At 50.9% G+C, this 16,498-nt stretch overlaps 1 protein-coding gene across 2 annotated transcripts in view; it reads left to right on the forward strand.

Annotated features, from left to right (window-relative positions):
* The first annotated feature begins 614 nt into the window (after nt 1-614).
* STK39 (serine/threonine kinase 39) overlaps nt 615-16,498 on the forward strand; it is a 365,110-nt gene continuing 349,226 nt past the window's right edge. The window contains exon 1 of one of the 2 annotated variants that reach the window (XM_075529482.1): nt 615-926. In XM_075529482.1, coding sequence (XP_075385597.1) covers nt 716-926 — 211 coding nt within the window. In that variant the 5' untranslated portion in view covers nt 615-715. The remainder of the gene's footprint in view (nt 927-16,498) is intronic. The other variant, XM_075529481.1, reaches the window with a different exon arrangement.

A 16,498-nucleotide genomic window follows, 5' to 3' on the forward strand; every position in this document is an offset into this window, starting at 1 on the left:
AGGGATCAGGTTGCTCGTACGGAAAAAAAAGTGAAAAGACAGCCATTAGATTTAGGCCAGGTGGGAAAGGGATACTGGCAGGTAAAACACCGGAAAGTTACCAGTTGGGTTATTTTTTAACTGGCTCCCAACTAACCAAAGTGGGTGTCTTTTTGTGGGTGTCTCCATCGCAGCCTGGCAACTGAACTTGGGGTGATCTTCGGCTGGTGGGGAGGACTTGTGAGTCGGAGAACCCCGCGGCCGTTCAACGACCCCGCCCTCGGGGGGACCCTAGGGGGCGGCCCCCGGAGATGCGGATGGGCGAGGGGGAAGGGGCAGGGAAAGCGGGGCGCTGGCAGGGAGGGCGACCTGAGCCCCGCACGCAGGCACCCCCCCCCCCCCAGCCCTGCTCCCCGGTAGTGGAAACTTCCGCGGCCGCCACCCGAGCGGGCGGGGGCGGCGGGACGGCGGTTCCCCAGGCGGCGGCCGAGCGCAGCGCGCGCGCGAGTCTCGGGGCGCAGCGAGCGCGGCGGCCGCCGCCTCCTCCCCTCCCCTCCCCGCCTCCGCCGCTTGCGCGGCCTCCTCCCTCCGCCCGGCGCGGCCTCCCTCGCTCCCGCCCCTCGCGGCTGGCTCCGGCGGCGGCGGCGGCCGAGCGGTGTCGGCGGCGAGGCCAGGGAAGTTTCCAGTGGAAGGTCGTCTGCCGGCCGGCGCGATCTCGGGGCTCCCCGGCAGCATCATGGCGGAGTCGAGCGGCTCCCCCGTGCACGTCCAGCAGCAGCCCCCGCAGGCGGCCCCGGTGACAGCGGCGGCGCCGCCCGCCTCGGCAGCGCCGGCCCCGGTGGCGCTCGCGGCCCCGGCCCCCGCCCCGGCCCCGGCCCCGGCCCCGGCCGCGCAGCCGGCGGGCTGGCCCATCTGCAGGGACGCGTACGAGCTGCAGGAGGTCATCGGTGAGCGCGGCGGCGGGCAGGCTGGGCGGGGGCGCACGGTGCCCGGCTCGCTGGCGCGCACGCCCGGGAGGCCGAGCGGCCGGCTCCGGGGCCTACCGGCGTCTACGGGGATTTTTTATTATTTTTCCACACTGTATTTGTTCGTTCTCCGAGCGCTGGCGCTGCAGGAGGCGGCGCAGCGGATGTGGCTCGCACTGCAGACGAGCCGCATGCTGCAAACTTTTATCTCCCGAATCGCCGGGGACCCGGCCACGCCGCCGCATCTCCTTCCACCCCGGCGCCCCGGGATCGCAGGGGGTGCGGTGGGGTGGGGCTGCGGGGGCGGCGCGGCGCCCCGGGAGCCGCGTCCCGGGGGACTCGGCGGGCGCAGCCGCAGCCGCGCCTCTGCCTCCCGTCTGCTCTCCGGGCTCCCCCCTCTGCAGCCCGTCGGGACCCTCGCCGTGGGCCCCGGGCCTCGTCGAAGCCGCGGAGGCCCGACGTCTCGGCCGGGCCCGGGGAGGATGCCGGCCTCGCTCTCTGACAGCCACCTGGACGCGCGCGCCGCGCCGCAGCCCGCCTCTCCGTGCCGCCCTGCGCACCCGGGTACCCGCCTCCCGCAGGGCCGGGCGCGCCGCCGCCGCCCTGGCTTCCTGCCCTGCGCCGCCCGCCGATGCTGCGCCGTGGTCCAGCCGAGCCGGACGGACGCGTGACACCCGACTCTGCCGGCGATCTGGGCGCTCCCTTCCGGTGCCTCCCAGTCGGCTCTCAAAGATCACCTTATCTTACATTTTTTAAAAGCCTGGCCCAGTGGAACAGCCAGAAGCCGGCGTTACTTTTCTCAGGGCAGGCCCGTGAAGGGCCCCCCTTGTGTGTCACCCCTTCTTCGGTTAGGAACTTTATGGGGGCCGGTCTGGAAGCGTCCAGGTCAAGTGGGCCCTCCAGTCGTAACCTTTTTGGACTCTGGGAGGGCATGCTGCCTTCCCATTATCTTGATATTTTAGGATTCAAGATATTTATCTGAAATAAGTTTTTCGTGCTTTCCGAGTTGAAAAGAACCTTCCTCACACAAAAACAAAATGACAGTTTCTTCCAGGGCTTAAATGACCACCTGCTGCTGTGTGGGTGAGACTTCTTGTAGGTTTAACTAGTGGGCATTTCCCCAAACTACTCATACAATTAAACATGCAGTTTGTGATGCCTCTTTAAATTCAGTTTCAAGTAACTGCCCACACTAAAAGTGTGAATCTGATGGGCGGAACTGTGCCCTAGGATTCCAGACTTACCCCAGCCTCCTGTAGCTAACATCCTTTGACAAGGCACAGGCGTTTCATAACTTTGGCCCCAGACTCCAGCGACGAGTCTTCGTGTCAGTGTCTAGAGGGATTACAAGGCTTCGAGGGCTGCTTGGAAGCATGGAGTGTTCAGTGAAACTTTAAGCTGGCGTGTAATCCCTTCCCCGTTCCGGTTTTATTTCCTTCCTTCGGCCTGCATACCCCCTCCAGGAGTGCGTGGACAGCCATTGTTCTCAGACCGGCCCAGGCTCCCCTGGCACATGCTCTTAGGTGTAATGTCCCATCTTTGTCTAGTGAACCTCAATCCAGCTTCCAAGACCAGGGTGAATATCCATTCCCTGAGAAGCCTTCCACTTCTCCCCAGGCAAAAGGCAAAGAACTGCGGTCTCTGTAGCCCCTCCTTTTACATACCTCACAGCAAGGCCGTCCACAGTTATTTGATCAACAAAATCCGAGGGCCAGCGCATGTCCCGAAGCTCCCTGAAGGGCGCAGATGGCTTGTGTGCCACTGCAAACCTAGAAGTTAGTGGTTCAAACTCACCCAGCGGCAGCAAGGAAGAAAGGCCTGGTGATCTGATTCCACACAAAGATTACAGCCAAGAGGATCCTGTGGGCAGGTTTACTTTGTGACCCTTGGGGTCGCCTTGAGTCAGAGTCAACTGGATGGCTGTGGGCGAACTGTTGCAAACACACAGATGGACAAGATGGCCCCTCTTCAAAGAGTGAAAGAGTCATCGGGAGATGGGTGCAAATCTTTCTGTCCGGTGTTGAGGGAGGCTTGGTAGAGCACAAAGAAGGGAACGATTGTTGGGAGATCCAGGGAACCAGTGCAGTGTACAAGGGAAGGCGTTGCTGTGTTTGAACTGGATTTTGAGTTCAGCGTCAGATTTTGTCAAGTGCTCGGTTTTGCAGACAAGGCTCATGCTGCAAACTTTTATCTCCCGGACCATGATCCCTAACCAGCCAGGAACGCCTCCGGGGTCTTCACTCTGTCCCAGGAAGCGTGTCGGGCTGGTCCGCCATAACAGTTGGATGATTGTATGTGTTTTCCATAGCGTTTGGGCCAGAGTTTAGAATCCATTTATATTCTTATTTCCTTAGTTATTAGGGTGAAATGGCAAGCTTGGCTTTTTGGAGAATAATAGTTTTAAGTCAGTTTTGTGAATTAAACATTTAAATTAAGTGAAAAGATTAACTGCAGGCCACTTTCCCCCCTTGCAATAACAGCATTGCTAAATGCTGACGAGCGGGGGACAAGTTATAGCAGCTTACCTGAGTTTTGTTTGAGGACAGAAATAGCTGCCTGCTACTATTTGTACCCAGATTTATGACCACTTACACAGTGGGAAGGGCTTTCCTACATTGTAAATCTTACCCATATTTTTTTCCAACTGAGAGAAATGACCAGTGTGATGACCAAGTTATTGATTTAAAAAAATTCACTGTTCGGACAGGGTTTTTAAAGGGCTTTATGTTTATAGGGAATTACAGACCCATTTCCATTGAGTGCTTAATGCTAGTTGAGTAATTAAGAGCGTGTTTGTGGTCAGGCCCTTTTGCTTGAAGTGAGTGGTTTAAACACCAACCAGTTTGGACACGAGTGCCACCTGACAGCCTTGCCTCTCCCCTTCACCCAAGGCGGGTGTCACGTGATGGGGATCTGGGAGTGTGGAGCCTCACCAGCAGGAGGCTCAGAAGTGCTGCAGGAGAAGGCCGTGGGAGGCTCAAGTGTGGTGGCTCAAAGCGCTTTATCTTCATTTCCTCCTGGCAGAGGTTCGGCCTCAGGCTTAGAAAAGAACATACGTTTTTGAAAATCCAAACAGAGCAGGTTCAGTTGTTGGACTTCATCTGTTTTAGGAAAATAAACACAGGATTTTACAAGTCTAAAAATAAAGTTTTCTCTTTGTTGTATTGTGCTTCTTGTGTTGTATAAGATCAGTGTGACATTGTCATGCTCAGAATTGTACTCTTGACGCGGCAAGGATGTAAAATCCCATGAGAGCTTTGGGCTCAGGGGTAGGGTGTCCAAAATGTTCTGAAATTAATGTTTCTTCTTTAGCTATCAGTATCCTGAGTGGGCTGCAAATAGTTCTCTTTCTCCTGCACAAGTAACTGTTCTTGAGAGGCCTTCGAGCTTTTCTTATATGCGTCACCCCTCTCCGACTCCCAGATTCCTTCCTTAGAAGTTGGGGGGCAGGCAGGTTTTCAACACTGGTGTTTGGTGTGGCATCAAGAGTGGCACCTGGGTCCCCCAAGCAAAGAAGGAAAGGTGAACCATGGCAGCGAGGAATTGGGTACCGGAACCGAAACCGATCAACCGCCACGGGCTGCTCTGTCACTGTGGTTGTTGTTTACATTTCTGTGTTTGAGTCAGGCCTTTCCAGCAGTGACTGTTGTCTTTGCCGATTTTCCTTGTAGAGACACGAAATAGATGTCTGCCCCCAGAGCGTCGTTGGTCTTCCTAGATGCGTGTGCAAGTACCTGGTGAATCATGAGTCTTCCGGCTGGAATTCTTGCCTTCTTCGCATTGCGTTTCTTTTGGCCTGCGTGGTCATTTGGAATGATCTTACAGTAACCTTGACTTTTTTACTGTCCCACTCAACACAAACAATTAAAAAGTTTTTTTTTTGGGGGGGGGTTTCCTATAGATGCTCCAGTTTGCCAGAGGGTTCGATTTCTAAGTGTGTTGTTTCTCTCTCTCCTGGCAGGTGTGGTTTATAATCATGGTCTTGCAGTTTCCCCTAGGCCCAGGTTGTAGGAGATGCAACTTCTCCCAAAAGCCAGACCTTCAAACAGAGGCATCTCAGTTTGGTGTGTGCTCTCGGGGGCTCTGTGGGGTTCCCTGGTTTGGAGCGATTTCTCTTTCAGATGTCCACTTTGTGGTTGCCAGGGGCCTTCCCTAGAGCTGCAGGGGCCCTGAACAGTGCGCTGGAAAGCGCCCTCTTACTGTTGTGTGCTTTCTGCTATCTCCGAGGTCCAGGACAGGCCACCTTGTCACTGCGAGCAGCTGCATGATTGGTTTCACATAGTATTTACTGCTTTAAATGGTGGTGTTGTGGAGCTTTGGGTACAAGTCTACACAGCAAGATAGCTTCCTTCCACATTGACAAGTGTTAAACAAGTTGTTCTGTGCCATTGGCTACACGTTTTACCCTGTGTCAGCATTCTCATGGTTTCCGTTTGGCTTGTTCTAGTTCCCTTGATCTAGCTCACCTTCCCTCCTTGCCTTCTCATCTTGGCTTTCAGACGAATGCTGACCAGTTGGTCTCATGCAAGGGAGCCGCAAAGAGTCCGTGAAAGGTGGAATGATTTTTTAAAAAAATGTCTTTCCATGAACTTTTGAAGCCTCTTTGTATATGCAACAAACAAAATGTACGAGTGAGTGTGTGGACGTGTATGCTTACAGATGAAAAACCAAAAACCAAACTTCCTGCCATTGCGTAGTTTCTGACTCATAGCAACCCTGTGAGACAGAGTAGAACTGGCCCTGTGTGTTTCTGAGACTGGTGCTTCTGACAGGAGTAGAGAGCCTCGCTTTCTCCCGTGGGCCGGCTGGTGGTGTCAAACTGCTGGCCCTGAGGACTGCTCTGAGCACATAACCACTACGATACCAGAGCTCCTCTGCCGACAGATAGGTGTGCTTATATGTTTGCGTGCATGTTTCCTGCACATGCCTTTCTAAGTACTTATGTGCACCTGTATCTGTCTGCCCATATAACCATGTCTATTTTTTTCGACACCGCGCCCCCTCCCCCGCCCCCTCCATAACCATATCTATATGTCATTTTTTTGCTATTGCTAAGTTGTATGTTATCACATATACTGCTACCCCTTTCTCTGGTGTACTTTATATTGTGTCTGTTTACCTTGATCAGAGTTGTGCTTACTTAGGCCAGGTCTTGCTCTTCATCAAAAGTAGCAAGTGCCTATTATTCTACAGAGTGATTCCCCCATCTCCCTCCCATCCTGCTAGCTGTCAAAGAACTTTGCTTTCGGGTGTCTAGCTGTTCCTGATATCTGATAACGGGGGGCCATGCAGCTCTTGTCTTTTTGCGATGGACTTATTTCACTTAGCACAGTGTCTTCCAGACTCGCCCCTCTGACAAGATGCTTCCGGGGCGCCTCTCTATTAGTTGTAGTTGCCTTGTATGCACACACTGGGCTTTGCTTCTCCTTTCTGCTATGCATGGGCACACGGACTGTGCTCATCTTTTTGCTGTTGGTGAGAATGAAGCGCTAGGATAATGCCTAAGAGATTGCTGGAGCACACGGTATTTTCTGTTTCTGCCTTTTGAGGAAGTGTCGCGCTGATTTCCCCGTAGTATCATTTTACATCGCCAGCAGCAATTTATGATAGTCCCAATTCCCCCTCAAGGAGCCCTGATGGCCTGCGAGCTGAAAGGTTAGCATCCAGAAACCACCAAAGGCTCTGTGGGAGAGAGCTTTTTACTCCGGTGTATAGTTACAGCCTCAGAAATCCACAGGGGGGCTGATCTCCCCTGCCCTCTAGGGTCGCTATGAGTCCGTATCAACTCCATGTCACTGATTTTGGTTCCGAATCCCTCCCCCAGATTGTCAGCATTTTTTGTCGTTGCTTGTTTTTAAGTCATTGACGGTTTTTGCAGGATGAGATGGTAGCTCATTGTAATTTTGGTTTGCTTATCTTTAATGGGTAATAATTATGAGCAACTTTTCATCTATTTGTTCATCAACTAAACGTCCTTTTTGGTGATGTGTCTGGACCATATCTTTTGCCCATTAAAAAAAATGGATTGTTTGTCTTTTTGTTGTTGAGTTGTTTTCTATATAATTTGGAACTTAGACCATTATTAGATATGTCATCACTATCTCTTTTTCCCCCTAGTCTGCGAGTTCTCTTGGTGAAGTACTTGCATTTTAGGAGGTACCATTGATCTTGTTTATCTTCTGTCATTTGTGCATTTTTTTTAGTTTTGTATGATAGGCGACGCTGAAGTTTGCGTAGGTCCTTCAGTTTTTACTGTGTGCTCTCTTCCAGGAACCTTATAGTTTCAGTTTTGCCGTTGAGGTCTTCAATACATTCTGAGTTCGTTTTCCTATGGAGCCTGCTGGATATCTTCTGCATATCCAGGTTTGGCCAGCACCATGTGACAGGGAGACGTTTCTTCCCCGGGGTGAATGGATGTTGACCTTTTCTCGAAGGTCAGCTAACTGCCCATAGGTCAATGCGTTTACTTCTGGGCCCTCCATTCTACTCCGTTGGTCAGTGTATCGAGTGGTTTCGTTCACCATGGCTGTAAAGAAAGTTCTGAGATTGGGACGTGTGAGCTGCATCCTATTTTGTGGTCCTTCAATGTTATGTTAGCTATTTGGAGGCGTTTTACTTTATTTTTAATACTAAAAGAAGCCTTAGATCCTTAACGAAAGCACAGAATTTTCTACTTAGGTCGTTTTACTTTTCGTTCTTTTCGAATAAAGAGAAATGTATACAGAATGAACTTTCAAATGTGCTGTTCAAACTACTCCACGGGAAACCACGGGTAAACCCAGATGTGTCACTTCAGTATTGATTGAAACATTCGATTTGTGACTGTGATCTCCCTCTCACGGTTCCCGTCTTCTTGGCAGTATGTGGAACTGAATGATACAGTGTGCGCCCTGCAGTGCAGGCTCCTTCCTGCATTCATGACCTATCCTGGCCACAGCAGACACTGGTGCAAATTAGGGATAACGCCCCTGCCCTCACGTCTCTCATTTATAACACAGAGATGATAAAAATAGGGCCTTCCCGCGGATTGAGAAGAATGTGAAGGACCTAAGATACTGCCCTGGCACACACCCACACTCAATTAGTCTTCGCCATAACTAATCTAAACTTGGTCTGCTAATCAGATCCAGACTCGCAGTCCTGTTGGTGGCTGGCTTGTGGAGCAGCCTGGAGAATCTCTTGGGTAGCTAGAGCTAGCTCTGTACCAGGAGAGGCAGTGGCCGGGAGAGGTGGCTTCCCAGTCTCCTTGCAGTGGGTGCCTGGGAGGTAGGTGGTTGGCATTTGGAGCCGGAGGCCCATATAGGCCTGACTGCCCCTCGCTAGAGAGACCTGTGGAGCTGCTGGCGGGTTGGACAGCTCAGGACTTCAGGTGCCAACTGGCACACTGACAAGTGGTGAGAGCATCCTGCGGGAAGGTGGTTGGGAGGAAGGGCCCATTATGAAAGGGCTCAGAGCAAAGCCTGCTAAGACTGCACTTTTCCTCCACCCCTGCCAGGGCCCTGCGGAGGCTGCCATGTTGGCAGGAGACGCTGCTGACTACAAGGGTTATTCACCGTGGGTCCCAGCGAGCGAGGGCGCAGGGGCATTTGTGGTCAAATGAAGCCATCATGATTGCTCCCCGATCTCCTCCCCCCTCCCTCTCTTACAGTCAACGTTCTCAAGTCCCTCTCTTACCTTGAACACGAGAGAATAAAAAAACCAAACGCTCTCACGTGCCCTTCCTCCTCGGCCGCTACTGTCTGCCTCCTTCCTCCCCCAGCCTGCAGCCCCTGTGCCCGCAGCCCCTGCACTAGGCTGCCCCTGCCTCAGACGCCAAGGTTGCTGGCTCTGGAATCCCAGCCACCCCTGGGGCAGGAGGGGGGGGGCAGAACCAGTGGACGCTGCGGTCCCTCGCGCACTTCCTTGCCGGGGCGTTTGGCGCGTGGCAGGGAGGGTGCCTCCTGGATGTCCTCCTGCTTCCCTGCCTGCCCCCGTGCCAGGATCCGCATCTCCAAGTGCTGCCCTTGCATTGAGAATTTGGACTGCCGAAGGAGGACACCTTTATTTGGAGAACTCATCGGGACTTCACTTGGGCCGTTAAACACATCCTGCCCTAATCCTGCGTCTTCCACAGCCGCCAGCCACCTCCTTGAAGACCTCGCAGGGAGAGCGATGGTGGTCCCCTGCACAGCCCGCTGTCTGGTTGGCTACCAGATCAATTTCGCCTGCCTGCGTGGTCCTTTCCCCACTGTCTCAGATTCTGGGGCTTGCGTGACACCTGCTTACTTCGGGACCTTGTGAACTTGGAGTTTGATGACTGGCTCACTTCCCACCCAGCGCCCTGGTCCTGCGTGTGTGCATCTGCTGTCGTGTGCACTCCTGTGTGCACGGTGTCCGGCTGTATCACCGTGTCTCTCGGGCTTGCACGGCTTCTGCTTGCCCTCCCCTCGTCTGCTTGGTTCCCCGTGATGTGGACAACCTCTGTGACACTGCAGCTGGCCTTCCTTTCTAGCCACGTCTTGCCACTCTTTGGCCAGTGGGGACCCCGTTCCAGTCGCGGAAATGATTTTAAATCCCCCCCCTGCTCGCAACACCACATCCCACCTCTCCTCTCGGCTCTTGTCTCCATCCCAGAGCGCACCATCTGTTTCTCCAAGTAGCAGCAATCTCAGTGTTGGAGCCCTGTGGCACAGCGGCTAGGTTGGGCTGCGACCCCGCAAGGTCGGCAGTGTGAAACCACCAGCTGCTTCTCGGGAGAAAGATGAGGCTTTCTACTCCCCTCAGTTCCATCCTTCCCCACAGGGCTGCTGTGAGTCAGAATGGACTCAAGGCAGTGAGTGTTGTTTTAATCTACGGAAGAACACACATCTAACACGTGTGTCGTGTGATGCGTGTTCACCAACGGAACAAAGCCAAAGACCCAGAATGTGAGACCCAGAGTGCACGAGTTCCGTCCACACTCTGCCCCTGCTGTGTATCCCACTTCCTGGCAGGCCCCTCCTCTGCGCCGGGTGCTTGCCTGCCAGCCCACCCCTTTTGAAGACTGGGCATCTCCAGATATCACGCCTCACGAGGTGTTTGGTCAACATCTTCTGGACGCGGGCCTGGGTTCTGACGACGAGTCCTCTCCCTCGTCTTGTGGAAGGTGGAAAAATGTGCCTCCCAGGATCTTGAGGATTTGATCTTGCCTGCAGTGAATGGTGGCGTTTAGTGAGTTGCATTTCAGCCAAACAGCTTACAGGGCTTTGTGGAAATTAGCTCATTAATCCTCACCAATCAAGAGTAAGCACTTTGGGTGCTCTGTAGGTGGGAGGCAGACGCCGGGCTTTCCTGGGGTCAGAGGGCTAGGTGGTGGCCCCTTCGAATTTCAGGGTCCTGATGTTCTTGCCAGAGCTCTGGTGGCCTTTCACTTGGACGTGGCAGTCTAGGGGAGAAGCCCTGTGTCCGCCTGCTCCTCTAGAGCTTTCCTTTCTGCAACAGACAGATGACTCCTCCCCTGATGTTTGTCTGTTTATTCATGTGCTGGAGTGCCTTTGAGCCCATTGATTCTGACTCTTACCATCCCCATGTGACCGAGTGCAGTTGTCCTGGTCGGGTCTTGGCTGTAATCTTTCCTGGAACCTATCCCACATCTTTCTGCTGCCGTCTGGCCGGGGGGTTCTACCTGGCAACCTAGAGGTACCCGAAGTACAGTAACCCATCAAACGCACTGCCGTCGAGAACCGTCCCTGTGGGTTTCCGAGACTGTAGCTCTGAAAGGGAGTAAGAAAGCCCCATCTTTCTCCTGCGGAGCGGCTGGTGGTTTCACACTGTTGACCTTGCCTGTAGCAGCCCAACTCAGAACCACTACACCACGAAGACTTCAGTGAGTGCTTAACTGTGCTCGGTGGGGCCTCCAGGTATGGAGACATCAGGATTATCGCAAGATGCTGAGGGTTAAACAGAATAGGTGGTTTCCAAAGGTGGTTCTAGTGGTAAGAGTTGTTTTTGTGTGTGTGTTTTTATAACCCAGAAAGGACTCAGGGTGATAAGACTGGTGAGAGTGGCGATAGCGGGGAAGGTGGCGGGAGTCTGGGGTGGAAAGGGGGAACCAATTACAAGGATCTACATACAACCTCCTCCCTGGGGGACAGACAACAGAAAAGTGGGTGAAGTGAGACATTGGACAGTGTAAGACATGACAAAATAATAATTTATAAATTATCAAGGGTTCATAATGGAGGGGGGGACGCGGGGAGGGAGGGGGAAAATGAGCTGATACCAAGGGCTCAAGAAGAAAGCAAATGTTTTGAGAATGATGATGGCAACAAATGTGCAAATGTGCTTGACACAATGGATGGATGGATTATGATAAGAGTTGTACCAGCCCCTAATAAAATGATGAAAAAAAGATTGATGAGGTATATGCTAACACTTAAGAACCAGGCCTTTCTTTCGAAGTCAACACCAATCTAACATGTTATAATGGTTCTACATCTTGTTTGGGGTAAACCTTTTTTACTATTTAAATATAGTTCTCTACATCATCAATAATGTGAGGGTTTATAGTCCCAGCTCCTGCCAAGATTCCTCACTGCCATCAAGTCCATTCTGACGTCAATTGTAGTGAAACAGCTCTCAGAGGGAAGTGATTCAGATGTTTCCTTCTGCAAGTCTGCCATTCATTGGTCAAGTTTTGGATGCTGGAGGAAAATCCAGAGTCTTAATTTAAAAAGGCGGGTGAGCCCTTGGCTTTACTGGGAAGCTGAAGAGAAATAGACATTTTATTGGTGAATAAATTGGCAGTACTTTATTTTTTTAAAATTTATTTTATTTACATTTTATTAGGGGCTCATACAACTCTTATCACAATCCATACATATACATACATCAATTGTATAAAGCACATCCGTACATTCTTTGCCCTCATCATTTTCTTTAATTTAAAAAATCATTTTATTGGGTGCTCATACAATTCTTTTTTTTTTTTTTACATTTTATTAGGGGCTCATACTACTCTTATCACAATCCATACATATACATACATCAATTGTATAAAGCACATCTGTACATTCTTTGCCCTAATCAATTTCAAAGCATTTGCTCTCCACTTAAGCCCTTTGCATCAGGTCCTCTTTTTTTACCCCCTCCCTCCCTGTTCCCCCCTCCCTCATGAACCCTTGATAATTTATAGATTGTTATTTTGTCATATCTTGCTTTATCCGGACTCTCCCCCCGCCCCTTCTCTGCCGTCCGTCTCCCAGGGAGGAGGTTACATGTGGATCCTTGTAATGGGTTCCCCCTTTCCAACCCACTCACCCTCTACTCTCCCAGTATCACCCGTCACACCCCTGATCCTGAAGGTATCATCCACCCTGGATTCCCTGTGCCTCCAGCTCTCATATGCACCAGTGTGCAACCTCTGCTCTATCCAGTCCTGCAAGGTAGAATTCGGATGATGGTAGTTGGGGGGAGGAAGCATCCAGGATCTGGGGGAAAGCTGTGTTCTTCATTGGTACTATATCGCACCCTGGCTGACCTATCTCCTCTTCTAAACCCCTCTGTGAGGGGATCTCCAGTGGCCGACAAATGGGCCTTGGGTCTCCACTCTGCACTTCCCCCTTCATTCACTATTATACACACATACACACACACATATAATTTTTTTTGCATGATGTCTTATACCTGGTCCCTTTAGCACCTCGTGATCACACAGGCTGGTGTGCTTCTTCCATGTGGGCTTTGTTGCTTCTGAGCTACATGGCCGCTTGTTCACCTTCAAGCCTTTAAGACCCCAGACACTATCTCTTTTGATAGCCAGCACCATCAGCTTTCTTCACCACATTTGCTTATGCACCTGTTTGTCTTCAGTGATTGTATCATGGAGGTGTGCAGCCAATGATATGATTTTTGTTCTTTGATGCCTGATAACTGATCCCTTCGGGACCTCATGATCACACAGGCTGGTGTGTTCTTCCATGTGGGCTTTGTTGCTTCTGAGCTAGATGGCCGCTTATTTATCTTCAAGCCTTTAAGACCCCAGACACTATCTCTTTTGATAGCCAGGCACCATCAGCTTTCTTACCACATTTAATTGTTCACCCACTTTGGCTTCAGCAGTTGTGTCGGGAGGGTGAGCATCATAGAGTGCCTATTTAATAAAAGAAAGTATTCATGCATTGAGGGAGTGCTTGAGTAGAGAAATTGGCAGTGCTTTAATTCTAGAATTGATTTAGTTAAACATTTTGGAATTCTACGTGAGTTAATGCTGCTACATTTCAAGTTTCTGCTCACTTGCCAAACTGAACATTGATGTGAAATTAAATTCTGTCTTGAACATGAAGATAATTTCTAAGACATTGAACAATTGAACAAGTTGACTTTTAACATGGACTATAAATTTCGATGTCTGTGAAAATGTCATTTTAAGATAAGAGTTGGTAAAGCCCTTATATCTCATTTTATTTTAAAAACATCAGAAGCCTCGTGTGTTAGGCCAGATTGACTAGAGAAACAAATCTAGTGGCAGTCCTGAGAACTTTATCTCAAGAAGTAATTATACATCAAGCAAAGAACCCTAAGTCCCTCTGTAGACTCGTGCAGCCACATGTAATGATGCACAATGCAGGGCGACCATAGAACAGTGGGTGTAAAGTCCCGTGGATCCAATGGTGGTTGGTGCATTTCCGGGGCTTGAGCAGGTCTCTATGTGGCCTCAGCAGGAAGGTGAAGGTAGAGTGAGAGTGACAGTTTCCAGAACTCTCCTTAGGAGAAGGCCACGCCCACCAGGAGGTACCATCAGGCACTCCACCCATAGCTTCTTACCTGTCACACCTAATACTGGCGATACTCATTCAAGTCTTCCTTTTGAAGACTCACATTTCGTGACACTTAAGGGGTTTAGGTGCTGACCTTTAGGCACCACTGGAGCTCTCCAGCAGAGAAAACACTCTGTGTGGCAAGTAGGGCATGAAGGCTGCTGGCTGCAGGAGTAGGAGATCTTCACGTGGGGAGTGCTTTGGAAGCCAGTGCCCTGTGATGACTCTTCAACTTCTCAATCATTCCGGATGGGCAAAGTCTTTAAAGAACTCCTGATCCTGTTTTGAATGGGCAGTAACACTTGCACCAGTGCTGGTCACCAGAGACATTCTGATCGCCTTCTCTCCTGCCCTGTGTTAGTTTGGGAACGGAATACACACACGTATGTGCTTTTGGTGTCTATTGGGCTTTTCTATGCAGCTTAGAGTTTATTTGAATCATTTCCCCCCCTTTATTTTAAAGTGGTGAAGCCAGCATCCTCCCTTGCTTAATTATAGGGTGACGTGAGGAAAGCTGAAGAGGGGCAGTTAGGTTGTCAGGGGGAAAGAGTGAAAGGCAAGACTGACTTTTGTGCGTCAACCCCCAGTCTAAGGGTCTAGGGACAAACAGGAACTATAGTTCCGGAAGGAAGAGGCTATTGCAGCTCTTTTGTTGTGTGAATGGAGACTCCTCAAGGCCAAAGTTCAAGTACTTGCCCGTCATCCCAAACCTCCTAAAATCCTGGTTCCACCATTCCTTCCCAGTCGGTGTTTTACTTAGACACATTATTTCCTTGATTCAGTGGATTGTAGAACTACCAGTTAAGTAGAATATTTGGCTCAGGTACTTTGGACGTGTTGTCAGGAGAGAGCGGTCCCTGGGCAAGAACACCATGCTTGGTAAATGGAGGGGCAACGAAGGAAGGATGCCCTTGAACCAGATGGGCGGGCCCCGTGGCCCCATCGGCGGGCTCCAGCAAGCCCATTGTGAGGATGGCAACGGAGCATGCAGTGTTCGGTTCCGTTGTGTGTCCACGGGGCCGCTCTGGGTGGGAACCGACTCAGCCCCTCACTATAACATACACCCGTACACATGCGTATCATCCATCTGGGATTGCTATCACCTTACTAATCTTAGCTGTTCCTTTACAAGTGTTGAAATCATAGACACAAAAGGAGGTTCAAAAAGTTTGTGGAAAAGTGGGATACGATGATAATGGAAATGCTCCACAAACTTTTGAAGCCCCCCCACCCCACATATATACATTGCTTCTTCATTAGAGTATGTACATGTAATATGTTAACTAGGTAGTCACACTATTAATTTCAGCCACTGTTTTTTACATTGGCTTATTACAGTAGACTTAAAATCATTAAAGACAAAACCTAAAAACCATTGGCTGTAATGGAGAGGTGTTTGTGTGTGTGTGTGTATAATAAGGTTGAGGACCAGCAATAACCTCATTGCTTGCACACACCTCACACGGGTCATTCGCTGGAGCAGGGTCTGGGTAGAGTGAGCTCCCTTCTGCCAGACTGGGTGTTGGTAGTAAAGTGAAGCCGCGGCAGTGATCCTGGTCGTCCCTAAGGCGCTGCCGTGTGCTGGCCAGGAGGCCAGCCCTGGCTACAGGTGCCCATCTAAATGTAAGTGAATTAAGCTGAGATAGGGTACAGAGGTGGGCCCTCAGTTGCGCTAGCCCCCGTTTCTGTGCTCGGTGGCCCTCTGCACCCCACACTAGGTTCCCTGGGCGGAGCTGATAGTGTGTACGCAGACATGGTTCAGGGACTCGGTGTCTTCACCGGGACTGCGACTCGGTGAGGCCACCGCCTGCCACGTGGAAAGGCCTTGCCTCTCGGCCCTCAGGACAAAAGCAGGTCGGCAACGCTCATCTGATTTTTTTGGAAAGAAAACCTTTTGCTTTCATTCTGTGCCCTGTCTGAACTAGCTAATTCCTATTTTCCGACAAGCTCTTACTCTTTGTGTGTGGTGAAATAGCCCGGTGGAAGAGGGGTAGGTTTAAAACTGTGGCTTTTTAATCTTGCGCACCCAACTTGCTCTTAGTGATCACTATAAGTACATACAGTTCCAGTATTTTCAGAGAGACAAATGTACTTCTGTTTATTTTTTTTTCAAAAAAGGTCTCAGTCTATCTTTCGTGCTCTGGAGACAGGATTAAACAGTGTGTCTGTCTTGTTGTGTGTGTGCAATCTGAATTGAACTCTAGGAGAATCTTACCGGTGTCAGTCAGAGTTTGGCTCATGCTCCCTGGGTTCCTCGAAGTTCAAGGCTTTGGTGTGGCTCAGTCAAAGGGCTGGTAGTAGCTTAGCCTCGTTTGTATGGCACGAAGTGAAGGCCGTCCAGCGTGGAAGCAAGTGCCGCGGTGGAAATTCTGACTCAAGCAGCGCGCAGCAGGAGCAGGATACCTGTTTTGTTAGGGAAGGGCATTGACTGAGGGGTGGAAAGAGGCCGTGTCGGGAGATGAGCTGGGTTTGCCTTTGGACATTTCGAGAACAGGCTGTGCTTTCTCACACGTAATGTCCCTTGGGTGAACGGGGCCGTGACAGGGAATGTTTTACTCTGTAATCCTTTTTTGTTTTTCCTGTGGATGCCCTTTCAGGTTTCTGGAGGCCTAGGCCTCAGTGCCAGGCTTTAAACAGCGCTGGAGAAACATCTTTCGCACAGCAGCTCTCCCGGGGTCAGCTGGGTGACTAACTGGGGGACGTGTTTCTGGGTAGTTTCAGCGCGAGACCAGTAAGCCACATCGAAGAGTGGAAATGCAGTTGCTCTAAATCAAGACC

Source organism: Tenrec ecaudatus, chromosome 13 (genome assembly GCF_050624435.1).
Source record: "Tenrec ecaudatus isolate mTenEca1 chromosome 13, mTenEca1.hap1, whole genome shotgun sequence".
Lineage (NCBI taxonomy): Eukaryota > Metazoa > Chordata > Mammalia > Afrosoricida > Tenrecidae > Tenrec > Tenrec ecaudatus.